The 13,159-nt window shown below is 41.5% G+C and overlaps 2 protein-coding genes across 12 annotated transcripts in view; one reads left to right on the forward strand and one right to left on the reverse strand.

Annotated features, from left to right (window-relative positions):
- Positions 1–179: 179 nt before the first annotated feature.
- ORMDL1 (ORMDL sphingolipid biosynthesis regulator 1) lies at positions 180–6,750 on the reverse strand. 3 transcript variants are annotated; one of them, XM_069021962.1, is made up of 5 exons: positions 6,669–6,750; positions 6,359–6,421; positions 5,097–5,277; positions 2,593–2,744; positions 180–1,631 (listed from the first exon to the last, which is right to left on the reverse strand). In XM_069021962.1, exons 3-5 carry the CDS (start codon positions 5,268–5,270, stop codon positions 1,496–1,498), a joined length of 462 nt encoding a protein of 153 aa, XP_068878063.1. In that variant the 5' UTR covers positions 5,271–5,277; positions 6,359–6,421; positions 6,669–6,750; the 3' UTR covers positions 180–1,495. The 3 variants fall into 3 exon arrangements, with proteins under 3 accessions (XP_068878063.1, XP_068878064.1, XP_068878062.1); XM_069021963.1 differs by having other exon boundaries at positions 5,097–5,290; XM_069021961.1 differs by lacking the exon at positions 6,669–6,750 and having other exon boundaries at positions 5,097–5,290; positions 6,359–6,527.
- The window catches only part of PMS1 (PMS1 homolog 1, mismatch repair system component), a 42,533-nt gene continuing 36,024 nt past the window's right edge, over positions 6,651–13,159 (forward strand). For 3 of the 9 annotated variants that reach the window (XM_069021947.1, XM_069021955.1, XM_069021956.1), the window contains exons 1-3: positions 7,754–8,366; positions 9,077–9,230; positions 11,343–11,525. In XM_069021947.1, coding sequence (XP_068878048.1) covers positions 9,099–9,230; positions 11,343–11,525 — 315 coding nt within the window. In that variant the 5' untranslated portion in view covers positions 7,754–8,366; positions 9,077–9,098. The other 6 variants (XM_069021950.1, XM_069021948.1, XM_069021951.1 and 3 more) reach the window with 6 other exon arrangements.

Consider the following 13,159-nt stretch of genomic DNA (forward strand, 5'->3'; position numbering starts at 1 on the left):
ATGGCCATTATTTAAAAATCAGCCACTTACCAGGTTCTGTGCAAACAACACAAAGTACTAATTACTTTCAATTGCTCAAGAAAATTCATAACTCATTGCTTTTTTTTAACAGCATCTTTATCGATTAAGTAAATAGCTAGAAAATACTGTAGCAAGAAAATAAGTACACCACTGTGGGCTTGTCTTTTTTTATTTTATTTTTTTTTCCAGCTCACTGGCTGCCACTGCAACCAAAATGTAAATCAAGTCTTAAATGGCGTCTTCTGTTAAATCTGAGCCAGTTTTGGCTGGCAGACACACAGCAGATTTCAGAATTCATCCTTTTTGCACAACAGAGAAATAAGTGCTCAGAGCTGTAGATGTACCTCCTTCACTCTAATTCCAGAGCTGATTATATACAAGATTACCGCGTACTACACAGTACCCCTAAAACACAGCGTTCCTCCACATTTCCAAGACATGCAAGTTATCTATACCTTTTTCTGCAAAAGCATAGTTAGTCCATGTGATTTGCCTACTCACCTACTTCTAGTTCAGCTTCTATTCTAGCTTACAACCTACAGTTTCCCTTACTTGTTCTGACACTTGTTCTGTAACAGAGCAGCTTCTCCTACAACAACAGCAACCCCTTTCCCCACCACCTCACAGGCCTCTCAGCTACTGAAAAATAATCCATCAGTCAGTATCAGAGAAAACAGTCAAAAATCCACACCTAAAAAGAAATTCCAATTTTTCAGGATGTCCCATTTACACATAGGAAAGTCAATATCCTGGTAAGCAAAATGAAATAAACACAACAGTGGCAACTTGTAAAAGCATACATAAACTGAGCCATCGAGTGGATGTGGAAATCCCCTGAGCTGGCAGTTAAGGACTTTCTTCAGTCACTGTGACAAAAAAAAAAAAAATTTAAAAATCACAAGAACAGAGAAGGCAGGAATTATACCATCAATTTATGCTCGCTGTCACAGTACTTACTGTGGGACAAACTTTTACAATGCAATAACAAGCACAACCACCTACAATCCATACAGCAGAAACTACCTAATTTCACTTAATCTACGAATGCGGCCTCACCAGTCCTTGGCATCAAGGATTCTGGATTTATACGTAAGGTTACCACCTGCATTATGGATGAGGGGTATTTGTGAAACTCTGCTCTCCATTTCAGCTGTTACTTGCACCTTCCTTACAAGCCACTTGCATCAGCCACATGTACAGTCTTAGTGGGGATTAGGCTTTAGAGCTGGGCCTGCCCAGTTCTTCATGGAAATCTTTCTGCTACAGGTTTCCAATCCACATTGAAGTATTTGAAGGCATCTTATAAAGCCAATTTTCATCCCAGACAATGCTGCAGGAAGCAGGAATTGTATCTCAGATGTAAAAGCATCTCTCCCTGACTATGATGAGATACTCAGCACAGCAGACTACTCGTTTCCTTCACCCGGGGAGCAGCAGTAGCCATGTCAGGGGCGGCCAGTGTTGAACCTTCTGCTTAATATTTATTGATGCCAAAGATTCGAACCCCATGCAACTGTGGCAGCTTGGGGATAAGCACGGTCAGGAGAGAGGCTGTGTTGAGGATAAAATGTGTTGGATCATACTTTGTATAGAAACTCGTCAGGAAGTACCTGCAGGAGAAAAGGGAGCAAGCTTAGCAGATGGCAGCCTTGTCTAAAACACACACAAAGCGTAGTTGAAAGAAGTGCTTTAGTGATCAGTAAGATTTTACTGGTTAACAACATCTATTCCTGTATTAAATATCTCATCAGAGGTTCTAGAATATCTACAGCAAAATTATGGTCTAAGTCTCTTCTTCCATACCTCTCAAGGGGCTAAAATGTAACTCTTTGTCTACTATTTTCTTCCAGCCCTTCTCGCCACCTTATTTTGAGGAGTTATATATATTTTTTCAGTTTCTGTCATGTATGAGCCAACTTTCTAAACATGATGCAGGATCTTCCCTCCCCTCTCACTCTGCCATGTAAGTGAACATGTAAATTTTCTTCAGGGACAAACAGAAAGACTTTTAAAATTGGATATTAAATATGTGTCTGATTTTTCTTAGTTACACAATCACACTTTTGTCAACAGAGACAGGTGTGTAGAATTTCTAAGGCATTTACATAGTTAGTGTAAATAGAAGACAATATGTACAAAGCAAAACGGACAACAGACCCCATTCACTGAGGACTGATACGCTCATAGCTCACAAAATGGTTAATAAATGCTGTCACAAAAGCAATTAGTTTAGATTTTCAATATTTATGACTTCACAATCTCTTAAAGAACTTCAAGACTTAACAGTAAGTTTTCCTCACAGCATTTCTAGTCTTTAAAACCTGCCCCATTAATAACTGTTTACAAACTTTGACTTCAGTATGTGGAGTGTCAAAAGCAGCAGAAGAAAGATTGTTGATTACACAGCCTGTAAATAAATACTCCCTACATCTGTGATGTAGAAACAAACAAACAAACAAGAAAAAATACACAGGAAATGCTTTTAGACTGTAAATTGCAACCCATTACGTTGCAGCTTTTGAAATCATGGCTTTATATGTCGATTCATCTATAACACAGTTTTGAACTCACAGAATTATAGGAGAGATTGTGAAGAACTTCCTTGAAGATGTGAATTGTACTCCATAATCCAGTTGTTCCCAGTGTGTTAGTAGCCTAGCTTTGCCCTGATCAGGTGTTTCAAAAGGAGTTCCCTTTACTGCATGCAAAAACACATACATTCCCTGGGGAAAATAAAAAGTGAATACAGAGGCACTTTTAGTAGTATTTTTAAATAATTGCTACATTGTTCAGTGCATTATAAAATCAAAGAAAAAAAAAATAAAGAGAGTGAATTCTCACCCAGAAGAGCTGCTAGCCTGTAATGACAAATTATTGAAAAGGAAGGAAGAGACAAGAAGTGATTTGCCCGAGACTGTGCAGTCATTGGCAAAGTCAGAATTAAAGCCAAAGTCTCTGTGACATCCAATCCACTCCCTTGCCTTCTACATTAACTGGCAAAAATACCATGAATTCAACAGAATTTCAACAAGCACACTAAAAAGTGTGGGGCTGCTGATTTGTATCACCATTTTTGTAGCACAGTGTGAACTGAGTGATAAGTAGAGTGTGCACAAAGCAAAAATCTAACTACAAATACTGACAATATCACACGATTTCCTGAAATCTTTCTCAGCCCCTTGCCAGCTTCAAATCCTTAGAAGCTGACTAAGCCTTCTTCTGAATACCATCTGTCCACCTCTTTGCTGCTTCTCCTTAACCACGCTGGACTTTCTCTGTGACTGTTCCTGTTTGATGGGAACATGCCATGTCTGGTTTGTTCTGAAAGACCAATTTGGGCCTCTTGGTTTCAAACAGGGGACTACACCCTCTTCCAGTTTTAAAAAACACTTGTTTTCTATCAAAGAGTGCACACCAACTCCAAGCAAGAGTCTCTATTAGAAAATATCAAAGATTTTCTTCCCTTTCTTACATACTAGAAAAAATTTTATAGAATGCTGTATATATAAAAAAGAAAAAAATCACATTTCTTCCAAATTCTTATAATGGAGGCGAAATCTCAGCAAATCACTTCATGGCTCCTTCCACATTTTTTTGGAACAGCCTCCAGACCAGAGCCCTGTGAACCTAGGACTATTGATTTTTTTTTTAATTCATTTTTTGATTCATGATGTTTGCAGTGTCTCAGTTTTAATAACCATAAAGACACTTTTAGGACAGTTCCAAATGCTTACTACACATTTTATTTCACAGTGGTACTTGCAGAAAGAACCACCAAAAATGCTTTCAAGGTTAGCTAAGAGTTTTCCATTAGTGGAAATCCAAGATGGTTTTTTTTTTTAGTCAAACCATTCAAGGATTTGTTTCCAAAAGAAGTGCCATTTAAATTCTGAAATATCCAAAAGTGCAATTTATACTCATCTTCCAGTGTTCCACTACAAAACTACTTGCCAGTGCATGCTCTCATCCCTGTTGTCAGTACAGCTACTTGCAATGAGTTCAGTAAGGCATGTGGGAAATATTTAGTAATACTTGTCTCTGCCAACATCTTCTGAAGTCAAACATGCCTGATGCTGTCAAAGACAACACACAAAATGCTCTAATCACAGTTCCAATTCCACCAGTAGTTTTAAACCTATCCTTAAAACCAAAAAGCTTAAATAAAACTTTACATTCAAGAGGATATTGCCCATCCTCAGTGAACTATCCTAAAGAAGGAAGGAGCTATCTTTTTATCAAGTCCTCTTTGCTGGTAGTGTTAGAAAGCTGAGTTAGCAAACCTCAGGTCTGATGTAAATTTCTGGGTTATGGCCCTCTTTTCTCTAAGCATGGCAGGACCAATATTGATAGCATTACTTTAGGTGATTACAAGAAAATGATAGCATCCTGGGGAGAGGAGCAGAAAGCAGCTTACCAAATATTTTGCATACAAAAATCATCATGCAAATCACAACTCTCTGAATAACAACTGGTTTCAGGGCTGGGGTCAAAGTAGTCCAGTTTATCCCACTGCTTTCAAGCATGATTTTTTTAACATCGTGTATAGTGACAACACTGTATGCTGAACTCATTCTGAGTTATGTAGCTTGGCCAGAAATCTAAGCTAGAAGAAATAGAATACAAATACTTCTCTTAAAGTAAGGTGCTAAAATTAAACATTTTGGGATACTAACAGATTTATGTGGAAAAATTAGTAGATAGTGTCCAAGAATTAAAAATGTGATAATTTATGGATTCAGCACAGCTCTCTAATAATATACAGAACCCTGTAAAAGTCAGTTGGCATGATGATTTTATGTCTGCAACCTTCCAGCCTAATTAAATGCCATTTAAAAGAATACATAACTACACAAAGAATATTTCACGTCTTTCATGCTTAAACTGAAAGTGGTCATGTATCACTCCTCCTCCCCAAAGCAGCCCATCATTTGTGGATAGGCCAAGGAGAGGTGGTGATTTGGGTAGCAGGATCTCATTGTTCATACAGACTGGCTATTTTCCACTTCCCTTGCTACTGAAAATAAATACATAGGAACAACAACTTTTGAAATCCTGTTCCAAGAGAGGGTACTCACCAGGTTGTGAATGACATTTGTTAAAGTCCAGGCGACAGGGACACTAAAGAAGGGAATGCTGAGCAGGACAATGTGCAGCATGCCAACTCCAAGCGCGTATGTCAGCCACATTCCACGGCTGTTCATCACCCGAGTGTTTGGATTTACCTCGCTGTGGGCAACTCCTACGTTCATTTTTACCCTATAAAACAGATCTGTTTGAAGACTGAGACTCTTGTTACAGAGGAGCACTTAAATGCAATTTTCAAATGTGGGAAAAAGCTGCTTTAAAGAAGCAAGTCTGGAGAGAACACAGTGCATGAACCAGGATGTACCTCAAGATCTTCAAACTATGGTTTATAGAGAAATCAATACAAAGGGACAGTTGGGAACTGTTTGTTTAAAACAAGTCCAAACAAATAAAATTCACTAGCCTGCTACAGAAGCAACATTTAAAAAAAAATAGTAAGCTGTGATGTCAGAAGCTAAAGTTGCAAAACTCTAAGAAACCAAGCTAATAACTTTTGTCCTCTGAATTGAGTTCCTCCATCCATGACAATATCCAAAGTTCTTTCTGTTTCCTACATCAGACAATCTTCCTCCTCTTTCTTGTTCATGTAAAGGTTAGTGAAGAATTCTGCATATACCAACTGCCCAGCCACCTACTTCTAGAAAGAACAATGAAGGAGTAATCTACACCTCTTTTTCTTGAAGCAAAGTGCAGATTTCCTCCCCTCCCCATCTATTAGTTTTCAGACAGACATTTCCATCTTTTAAATCCGGCTGAAATTAGAAAACAGATTCAAAAGTTTTCTAAGCAACAGACCCATGCAGAGATACACAGGATAATTTCATATGTTGATATATTCAGGAAACTGACAGAACTTCCCTACAGTGCCACTCTCGTCCTATTGCAGTAAAATTTGTAATGATAATTAAAAAACCCCTAACCTATTGCTTAGTTCAAACTCACGTCATCTCTGAGACTATGTATATTCATTTATGGGACTGGGATGAAGGTTTTTTTTAGCAATCATCTGAATCACAATACAAAAGCACTATTTAATCAGCAAAAGCAGCTTGCTTTTGGTAAGAAGTTTGTTTCTGGCACTTACTTAGTGCTGTACAGAGTATAAAATAAATATAAAATACCCGACTATTCTAAAATATTAACAGCAGTAGACTAAAAATAGATACAATGAACCTGAACCGGGGCACTGCCGACATTAATTAGTACCTGTCGCAAAGCATTGCAAGCCGTGCACTCGCAAGGGACACATTACCTGAGATGGGCGACGCGAGGCTGTTCCTCTCTCCCTGGGATGCAGCACCCGCCGAGCCAGTACCTAGACAGACATCTTGAGGTGACCCACCATCCTTTCCCATTCCACCCCACGATTCCAGCCCGATCCGAGAGGCAGCTCGCTGCACCGCCGCGTTTCCTCTGCCATCCCTCCCCTGCCGTCCCCGCTCCGCCGCCGCCGCCCCGGCCCCGCCGCTGCCCCAGGCCGCCCGTGCCCGTGGCCTTCTCTCCAGCCCCGGCGCGCAGGCGGCCCCGGCCGCCCGTCCCTCCGCCCCCCGCCGCGGCCCCACCTTTCCGCAGCCCCGCGGCCGCTGAGGAGCCGGAGCCGAGCGCGGGGCGCCGGCCGCAGGTAGAGCCCGCGGTGTCCGTGTGCAGGGCCGGGCGGGAGGGGAGCGGAGGGGCCGGGCCGGGCCGGGCCGCCCGCACCGCCCACGGGCGCGGGGCGGGCGCGCAGGTAGCGCAGCCGTGGGGGCAGCAGGAGGGGGGAAGCGCCGCCGCCTCGCTGAGGCCGCGCCGGGGCCGGGGCGCCGCTTCCCGCGGGCGGCCGAGCCGGGGCAGCCGAGCCGGGGCAGCCGAGCCGGGGCGGCCCTAGGCAGAGGCCGGGCAGGCCCTGGGGAGTAGCGGGCGCGTCGCCGAGCGGGAGCGGTGCCCCGCCTCTCGCAGCGAGAACCGGGAACTGCGGACGGCTCGTGCGGTTTGGGGTAAACTCGAGGGCCCACAGGGTTTATCTGCAGCTTTTCGCCCGCTTTTTCGTCTCGTAAACCGAAGAATTGCCTCACTGCGTGGTGGGGAGGGCCCCTGAGAAAGGCGGTGGTCGGAGGGGGGAGGTTCTTGGTGTGGCTCCAGACGTCTGTGGTGCCGGAACCATGAAGTTTAGGGAGATTTTTACTCCCGGTTTAGCTGAGGGTGTGTAGAACCGCAGTTGTTGGCATGTCGGACTTGCTGTAGAGGGATACAGGAGTTACATCAGTGATGGGGCCCACACGCAGAAAATGCTGTGCTTTCTCACAGAGCACAGCTGTAACGCGTCTGGTCCCTGAAGAGTTACAGTAGTAAGGTGGCTTGAGCTGAAATGTGTGTGTTTTAGCAAACAGTCCTCATGGGTTGGATGCATTTCCATAGGTAGGAAGTCCCAGAGGTCCCTCTCTACCTCCCAACAGGTGTTCCTGAGACCAGCGTCGCGTCCCTCAGTTTGGGTCCAGGGCAGGGGAGGGCACACCAGGAGATGGTTCCTCTCGCAAACTGCCTGCATTAGTCGCACCTCATAAAAAATACGTCTTTGAGATCTGCAGCATTTCTGTTTTAAGATCCTGCCATATCTTAGTGTATTTTGATGGAGACATCCAGCTTCCATCTGATTTACTCCCGTGAGTAACTCATGAAGCACTTGACACAGGAGTCCTGTACAATGTGTGAATACCTCAAAACCTACCTCTCTGAACACGTGTACGTGATATTAATATTGGTCCATCTTCAGCAGTGCACCTTTTCTCCTGCTCCTCTTATTTTCCAGTTGGTGGAAAAACAACTTGTCAGATCCTTTTATCACATCTGAAAGGCAAACTCTCTTTGCAATGTGAATAACAACAATAAAGAGAAAACCCCTTTGTAGCTGTTCCTAGAAAAGTTTCAGTGCTGCTTGTGCTTCATAACACTGTACTTCCTCCCCCCCAACCCAAGTAACCACAGTTTTACCTTGTCTTTTATGTTTAAAGAGTAGCTGTCTTTAGAAGGATGTTGAGGCAGAGAAATGTCCTGTAATTGCATCAGCTGCATATGCCCTGCAGGGTAGTGTTGGTTAGGGGTATTGGCTGCAATCCCTCACCAGGTCCTGACTGTGTCAGGAGGAAATCTGGGTTTGTTCCATTCCTCCACGTGTGCTCATATCCTTGGGACAGGTGCTGAGTGTGCAGTCTGTGTTCTTCAGCAGATACCGTGGACTGAATCAATGGGGAAGCCAGGACTGTCAGGATTGTTTGCCTTTCAGTGTAAGTAACATTATGTAACATAACCCAGAGAAGAGAAGAAGCCTGTTTGAACCATTCTTGAGGTGCAAAGTGCTGCCTAGCACTGCTTTTCCCTGCCTTTCTCATATGCATATAAAACTGTGGTTGAGTTCTTTTTTGGCAGGCTACAAAGATCAGCAAAATAGCTTTCCTGGGGCTTGGCTATTTGTTCAATGTAGGTACTTAAACAGAAATGCATGCTAAAATTCACAGATCCACATACAATCTCTTCATGGTACAGTGTCTGTATAATACAGCAAGAATTTCATAACCTTTCGTGTTTACAATGATTAAAGGAAGAAATCTCCACTGCTTTATAAGGCATCTTCATTTTTAAGTGAGAGATGGAGTGACATAAAATGACCTGCCTGAGGACACACAGTACATCAGATCAGAGAGGCAAGATAGTAATGGGGAAATGTTTTGGGTTTCGTTTGGTTTTCATTTTTGCCGGTGGATCACATTGCCACTGAGTATGGCTTTTCTTCAGCACCACGGTGTTGCCTCCCCATTTCCCTCCCAACACCTATTGACTGCAGAGGAAGCTGGGTCCTACTATAACTTGAAAATTTCACTTTCCAGCCATAATGTTGGGGTTCTCTGCATTTAAAAGTTCCTGTGAAACAGTTTCTTAGAAATGTGTAATTGTAGTGTTCCTTTTTACATTCTTTTTCTGTTATTTTTCTATGCAGCTTCTTTAAATCTTATTTCATCATGAAACAGCTGCCTGGAGAGACAATTCGGCTCCTTTCAAGTTCTCAGGTGATTACTTCAGTTGTCAGCGTGGTGAAGGAGCTGATAGAAAATTCCTTGGATGCCAGTGCTACAGGCATTGATATTAAACTGGTAAGTTTTTCTCTCAAAAATAATTGGATATAAAATAAGAAGTAAGAAAAATTGTTCCCCTGCAAATGTGGTTTTTTTAGGCTATTGTGGTTTGGGACATGGTGATGATCATTATATATTTATATGTATATATTCTTACGTCAACTAAAAATGGTACAAAATTAGTTTCCATTTGTGTTTTTGAGGCCCTGCTCTGAAACAGTAAAGCATATTTGTGCTTCTGAGTGTATCATGGGGAAAAAAAATCTCAGCTTCTTTAATCTTCCTTTTCCTACATAAAATTTGCATTTTCTGACTAACAGCCCGTTTTAAAAGATGTTTGACTTGGATTTGCTGCTAGGCAGACATATTTAGTGCTCGTTACAAAGTATTTTAAGAAAGGTGAAAATGGAGACAATGGTGAAGGTTGATGGGCATTCAAAACAGAAGACATTTTTATAATACAAATCACCACCCTGTCTCTAATTAGCATGGTGAACTCTGGCTACTTCTAACTCTATTTTTATAAGCTGTTAAAATAAGTTGACGTGTCACTCAAGGATAGTTTCTGACAGTAGAAAATACTACTTTTAATAAAGAATTTGAGCTTTTTTCCCCCCAGATTGGGTAAAATGGGTAACTAAGCTGCTTCTCTTGCTGTCATATTTCTGTTCTTGCAGTGTTTTGTCAGCAGCTGTATAGCAGCAGTATCTCCTGCTTAGTAAGAAAGAAGTGTTCTTATATCCCATATAAATGTATGTATTCAGAATTGTATCCAGTTTCCTTTTCTGCAAATAACAGTGCATGTATAAGATATTCTTGAATTAAACGTTAGACAAATGCTCTTAATTAGGAGAGCAGTTCAATTTCTGTTTGTTTCTTTGTCCATGTCTGCTATATTTTCTGAATGACTCTAGAGTTTTTCCATCTGAGAATAGTTTCCTGCAGATGCCAAGGAATGTGTTTGTTATTGCCTTAAGTGAGCTGAAGATACTCTCTTTGCTATGGTCTGTCAACATCTGTCTTCTCAATATTTAGATTGCAGAGTACCTTGCTTCATGGGTAACTCCAAAGTGAGTATTGTGTGCACAGTTGTGGGGGCAAGAGTATTGGAATTAGATCCTGGGAGCTTATCAGTGACTGTGAGAAGTGAACAGAAAGGTTTTGGAGCTTTCCAGAATAGTTGGAAGAAACCTTACAGAGGAGAGAGCCCTCTAACCAGCATGGGTTTTACAGCACAGTAACCAGCTGTTTTCACAGTGAGAAGTCCCAAATCAATTAAAAAGAGCATTTTCAAACATTTTCAGTGCATGAGTCATCTACAGTACTCTTAAATTCTTTGTCAGTCCATCCCAATCCAAAACACTATAGTTACAAACAAACAAACCTGTCTTTACACAAGTTTCAGTGATTAAAAGAGATTTGCTGATTATTCTTCTGTGGGTACTAGGGGAGAAGAGAAAACCTACACTGTGCACAACTCTGGACAGTAATACTGTAAAACAGTGGATTTTTTTCTGGTATTTTTTAATGGGAAATTAAAATAACTCTGACCATGTAATAGAGGTCAATGACCACATTAATTCTGGATTAGTTCAAAAGTATAACAGAGAAGAGAAACTTTGAAGTTCCATTTTGCAGCTTGATGGGTTTTGCCTGAAACTGCAGCATTTTCATTGTTTTAATCTTTTTCAGATGGGATAGGAGGGCATAGTTTACTCAATTTGCCTGAACAAAGATAACAATTACTTTTTTGCAGACAGACAGGAATGAACCTGAAGATGGAATGGTTCTCAGATAGAAGTTGTGGCAGTGGTGAACTGTAGTGGGAAGCTTTGGCTGGTGTTTAAGTCTTGATTGACAAAATGGCCATAGGTGATGTTATAGGTCTCTTTTTGAGCTTAGGTTTTGCTGTTTCCAAATCACAGGATATGAATTATGTTATTTAATTGGAGAAACCATCACTGTTATCCTAACATGGTATCTTTTTCTTTTTTTTTTTCCTAAACAGAGACATTTAATGGTTGCTCAGTTCCTCCAAACAAGCAAAACTTCCATTTCTGTATGGATGGTTAGAAGCTGTAACCTTAGCTGCTTCAAACTTGTGTCTTAATTTGGTTGATTCTCTTTTAGGAGAACTACGGGTTTAGCAAAATAGAAGTAAGAGACAATGGCAGTGGAATCAAGGTTGATGATGTTCCAGTTATGGCAATTAAACACTACACCTCAAAAATCAGCTCTTCTGAGGACCTCGAAAGGCTGACAACGTATGGTTTCCGTGGGGAAGCTTTGGGATCGATTTGCAGTGTATCAGAGGTGAGCACTTGCTATAAATGTGTAGCCTTTGTGTTAGGATTTTTGTTGTCTGTATGTGTTCATGAAAGTTTTATTCTGTGCAAAGAGTTTAAATGTTCCAGCAGCCTGCCAGGGATATGCTTGTGTATGCTGCCTTTCTCCCCAGCCCCAGAAGCCATGTCATAATGATTTTCTTGTTAGTGTCAGTCCTGCCTTTCTGTCACACAGGTCACAGCAGTGCTCTGTTTATTCTCCTCTATCAGAACATGTAACAGACGGATTGTGTTGTATTCTCTTCCTTTTGTATCAAGGAGTATCATGTCAAAGAGTATGGCTGAGTTGGCTACTTGAGTTAGGGTAAATGAAGACGAGGAGCAGCAGATGATGGCCAGGAGAGTTAATTTCAGGGAACTGATGGCTCACGTAGCTACCATTCCAGTAATGATTTCTGCCTCATTATCTAGGTGATCAGCAGTCATGGGATCTTGCTGGGCTCCTTATTGCTCTTTGACTTGAATGTGACTGCAATTGCACAAACTTTGTCCCTGTGACTAAACAGGAACCTGCTACCTGACCTATCTGAGTCTGAGCCGTATGTTTGTGTTAAGAGGATTGGCAGTGTACTGATATTTGCGACTTAACTTGTTGGCTAAAAGTAAATAAGTTGGTTCAAAACCATCTGAAAAGTGTTCAGGCTGCTAAAGGCACAGCATCTGCCAGATCTGTTGTGCTCTGCCTTTCTGTATTCATGCTACACCAAGGTCAAGTTTCAGATTCGAGTCTGCCGAGGATTAGATTGTGCAGGAAGGTACTGATACGTGTGTCTGGTTGGAACCATCAGCTGTTGAGGTCAGGAGAGATGATGTTACAGCTGGACTCCTTGATACCTTGGGCTACATTCACATTGCACTAGGCAGGAGTGGGTTGTGTATTTGGATGGGGATTTCCAAAGATGCTTTCAAAAGTCTTGGTGTTTTGAAAGATGATGACAGACTTCAATCATTCTTCTAATGAGCTCTCAGAGCAGAATGCCCTCTGTTCCGAGCTTCTAATCAACTCTATGGTACATTTCATAAGAGATGGGAGGTGGTCTGAGTGTATGCAGTGCTTTAATAGGTATTACTCCTTGTATCAGTAATTATGTTAATTAACACTCCTGGCATTAATTGTGTTCTACCTACCCAAACTGCCCCCTGAAGTTTCAGTTTGAAACTGTATTGGCCCTTAAGTAGGTCTGCAATACTGTAATTTCCAGTTAATCAATTATTGTTTTTCTCTCCAGGGGCATGACTGAATGCTGAATGATTCATATGAGACACTAAAACAAACCAAAATATCCTGAAACTCTGTATGTGTGTCAAACTTTGTCTTTCAGATGGTTAAAGAGCAGTGATTTGGTTGTTCACAATGTTGGTTACTGAACTCTGGTTTATGACTGCTCTTGCTAAAGCAATCTGGTTATTACCGTAATAGCTTACAAAACATGCTGTGACTGATTGCTAGATATGTTTAGGTGTGGAATGATAATATATTGTTTGTTTGAGAATAGTCTTTAAGTTTGTGGAATCTCACATGAATTTAAGTTTTAATAGTGTGTTTGTCTCACGGAGGGTAAGAATGCAAAACTGTCAATTGATTAAGTTTATTTCATCCTT

The sequence above is a fragment of the Aphelocoma coerulescens genome, chromosome 7 (assembly GCF_041296385.1).
Source record: "Aphelocoma coerulescens isolate FSJ_1873_10779 chromosome 7, UR_Acoe_1.0, whole genome shotgun sequence".
In the NCBI taxonomy this organism is placed as follows: Eukaryota; Metazoa; Chordata; class Aves; order Passeriformes; family Corvidae; genus Aphelocoma; species Aphelocoma coerulescens.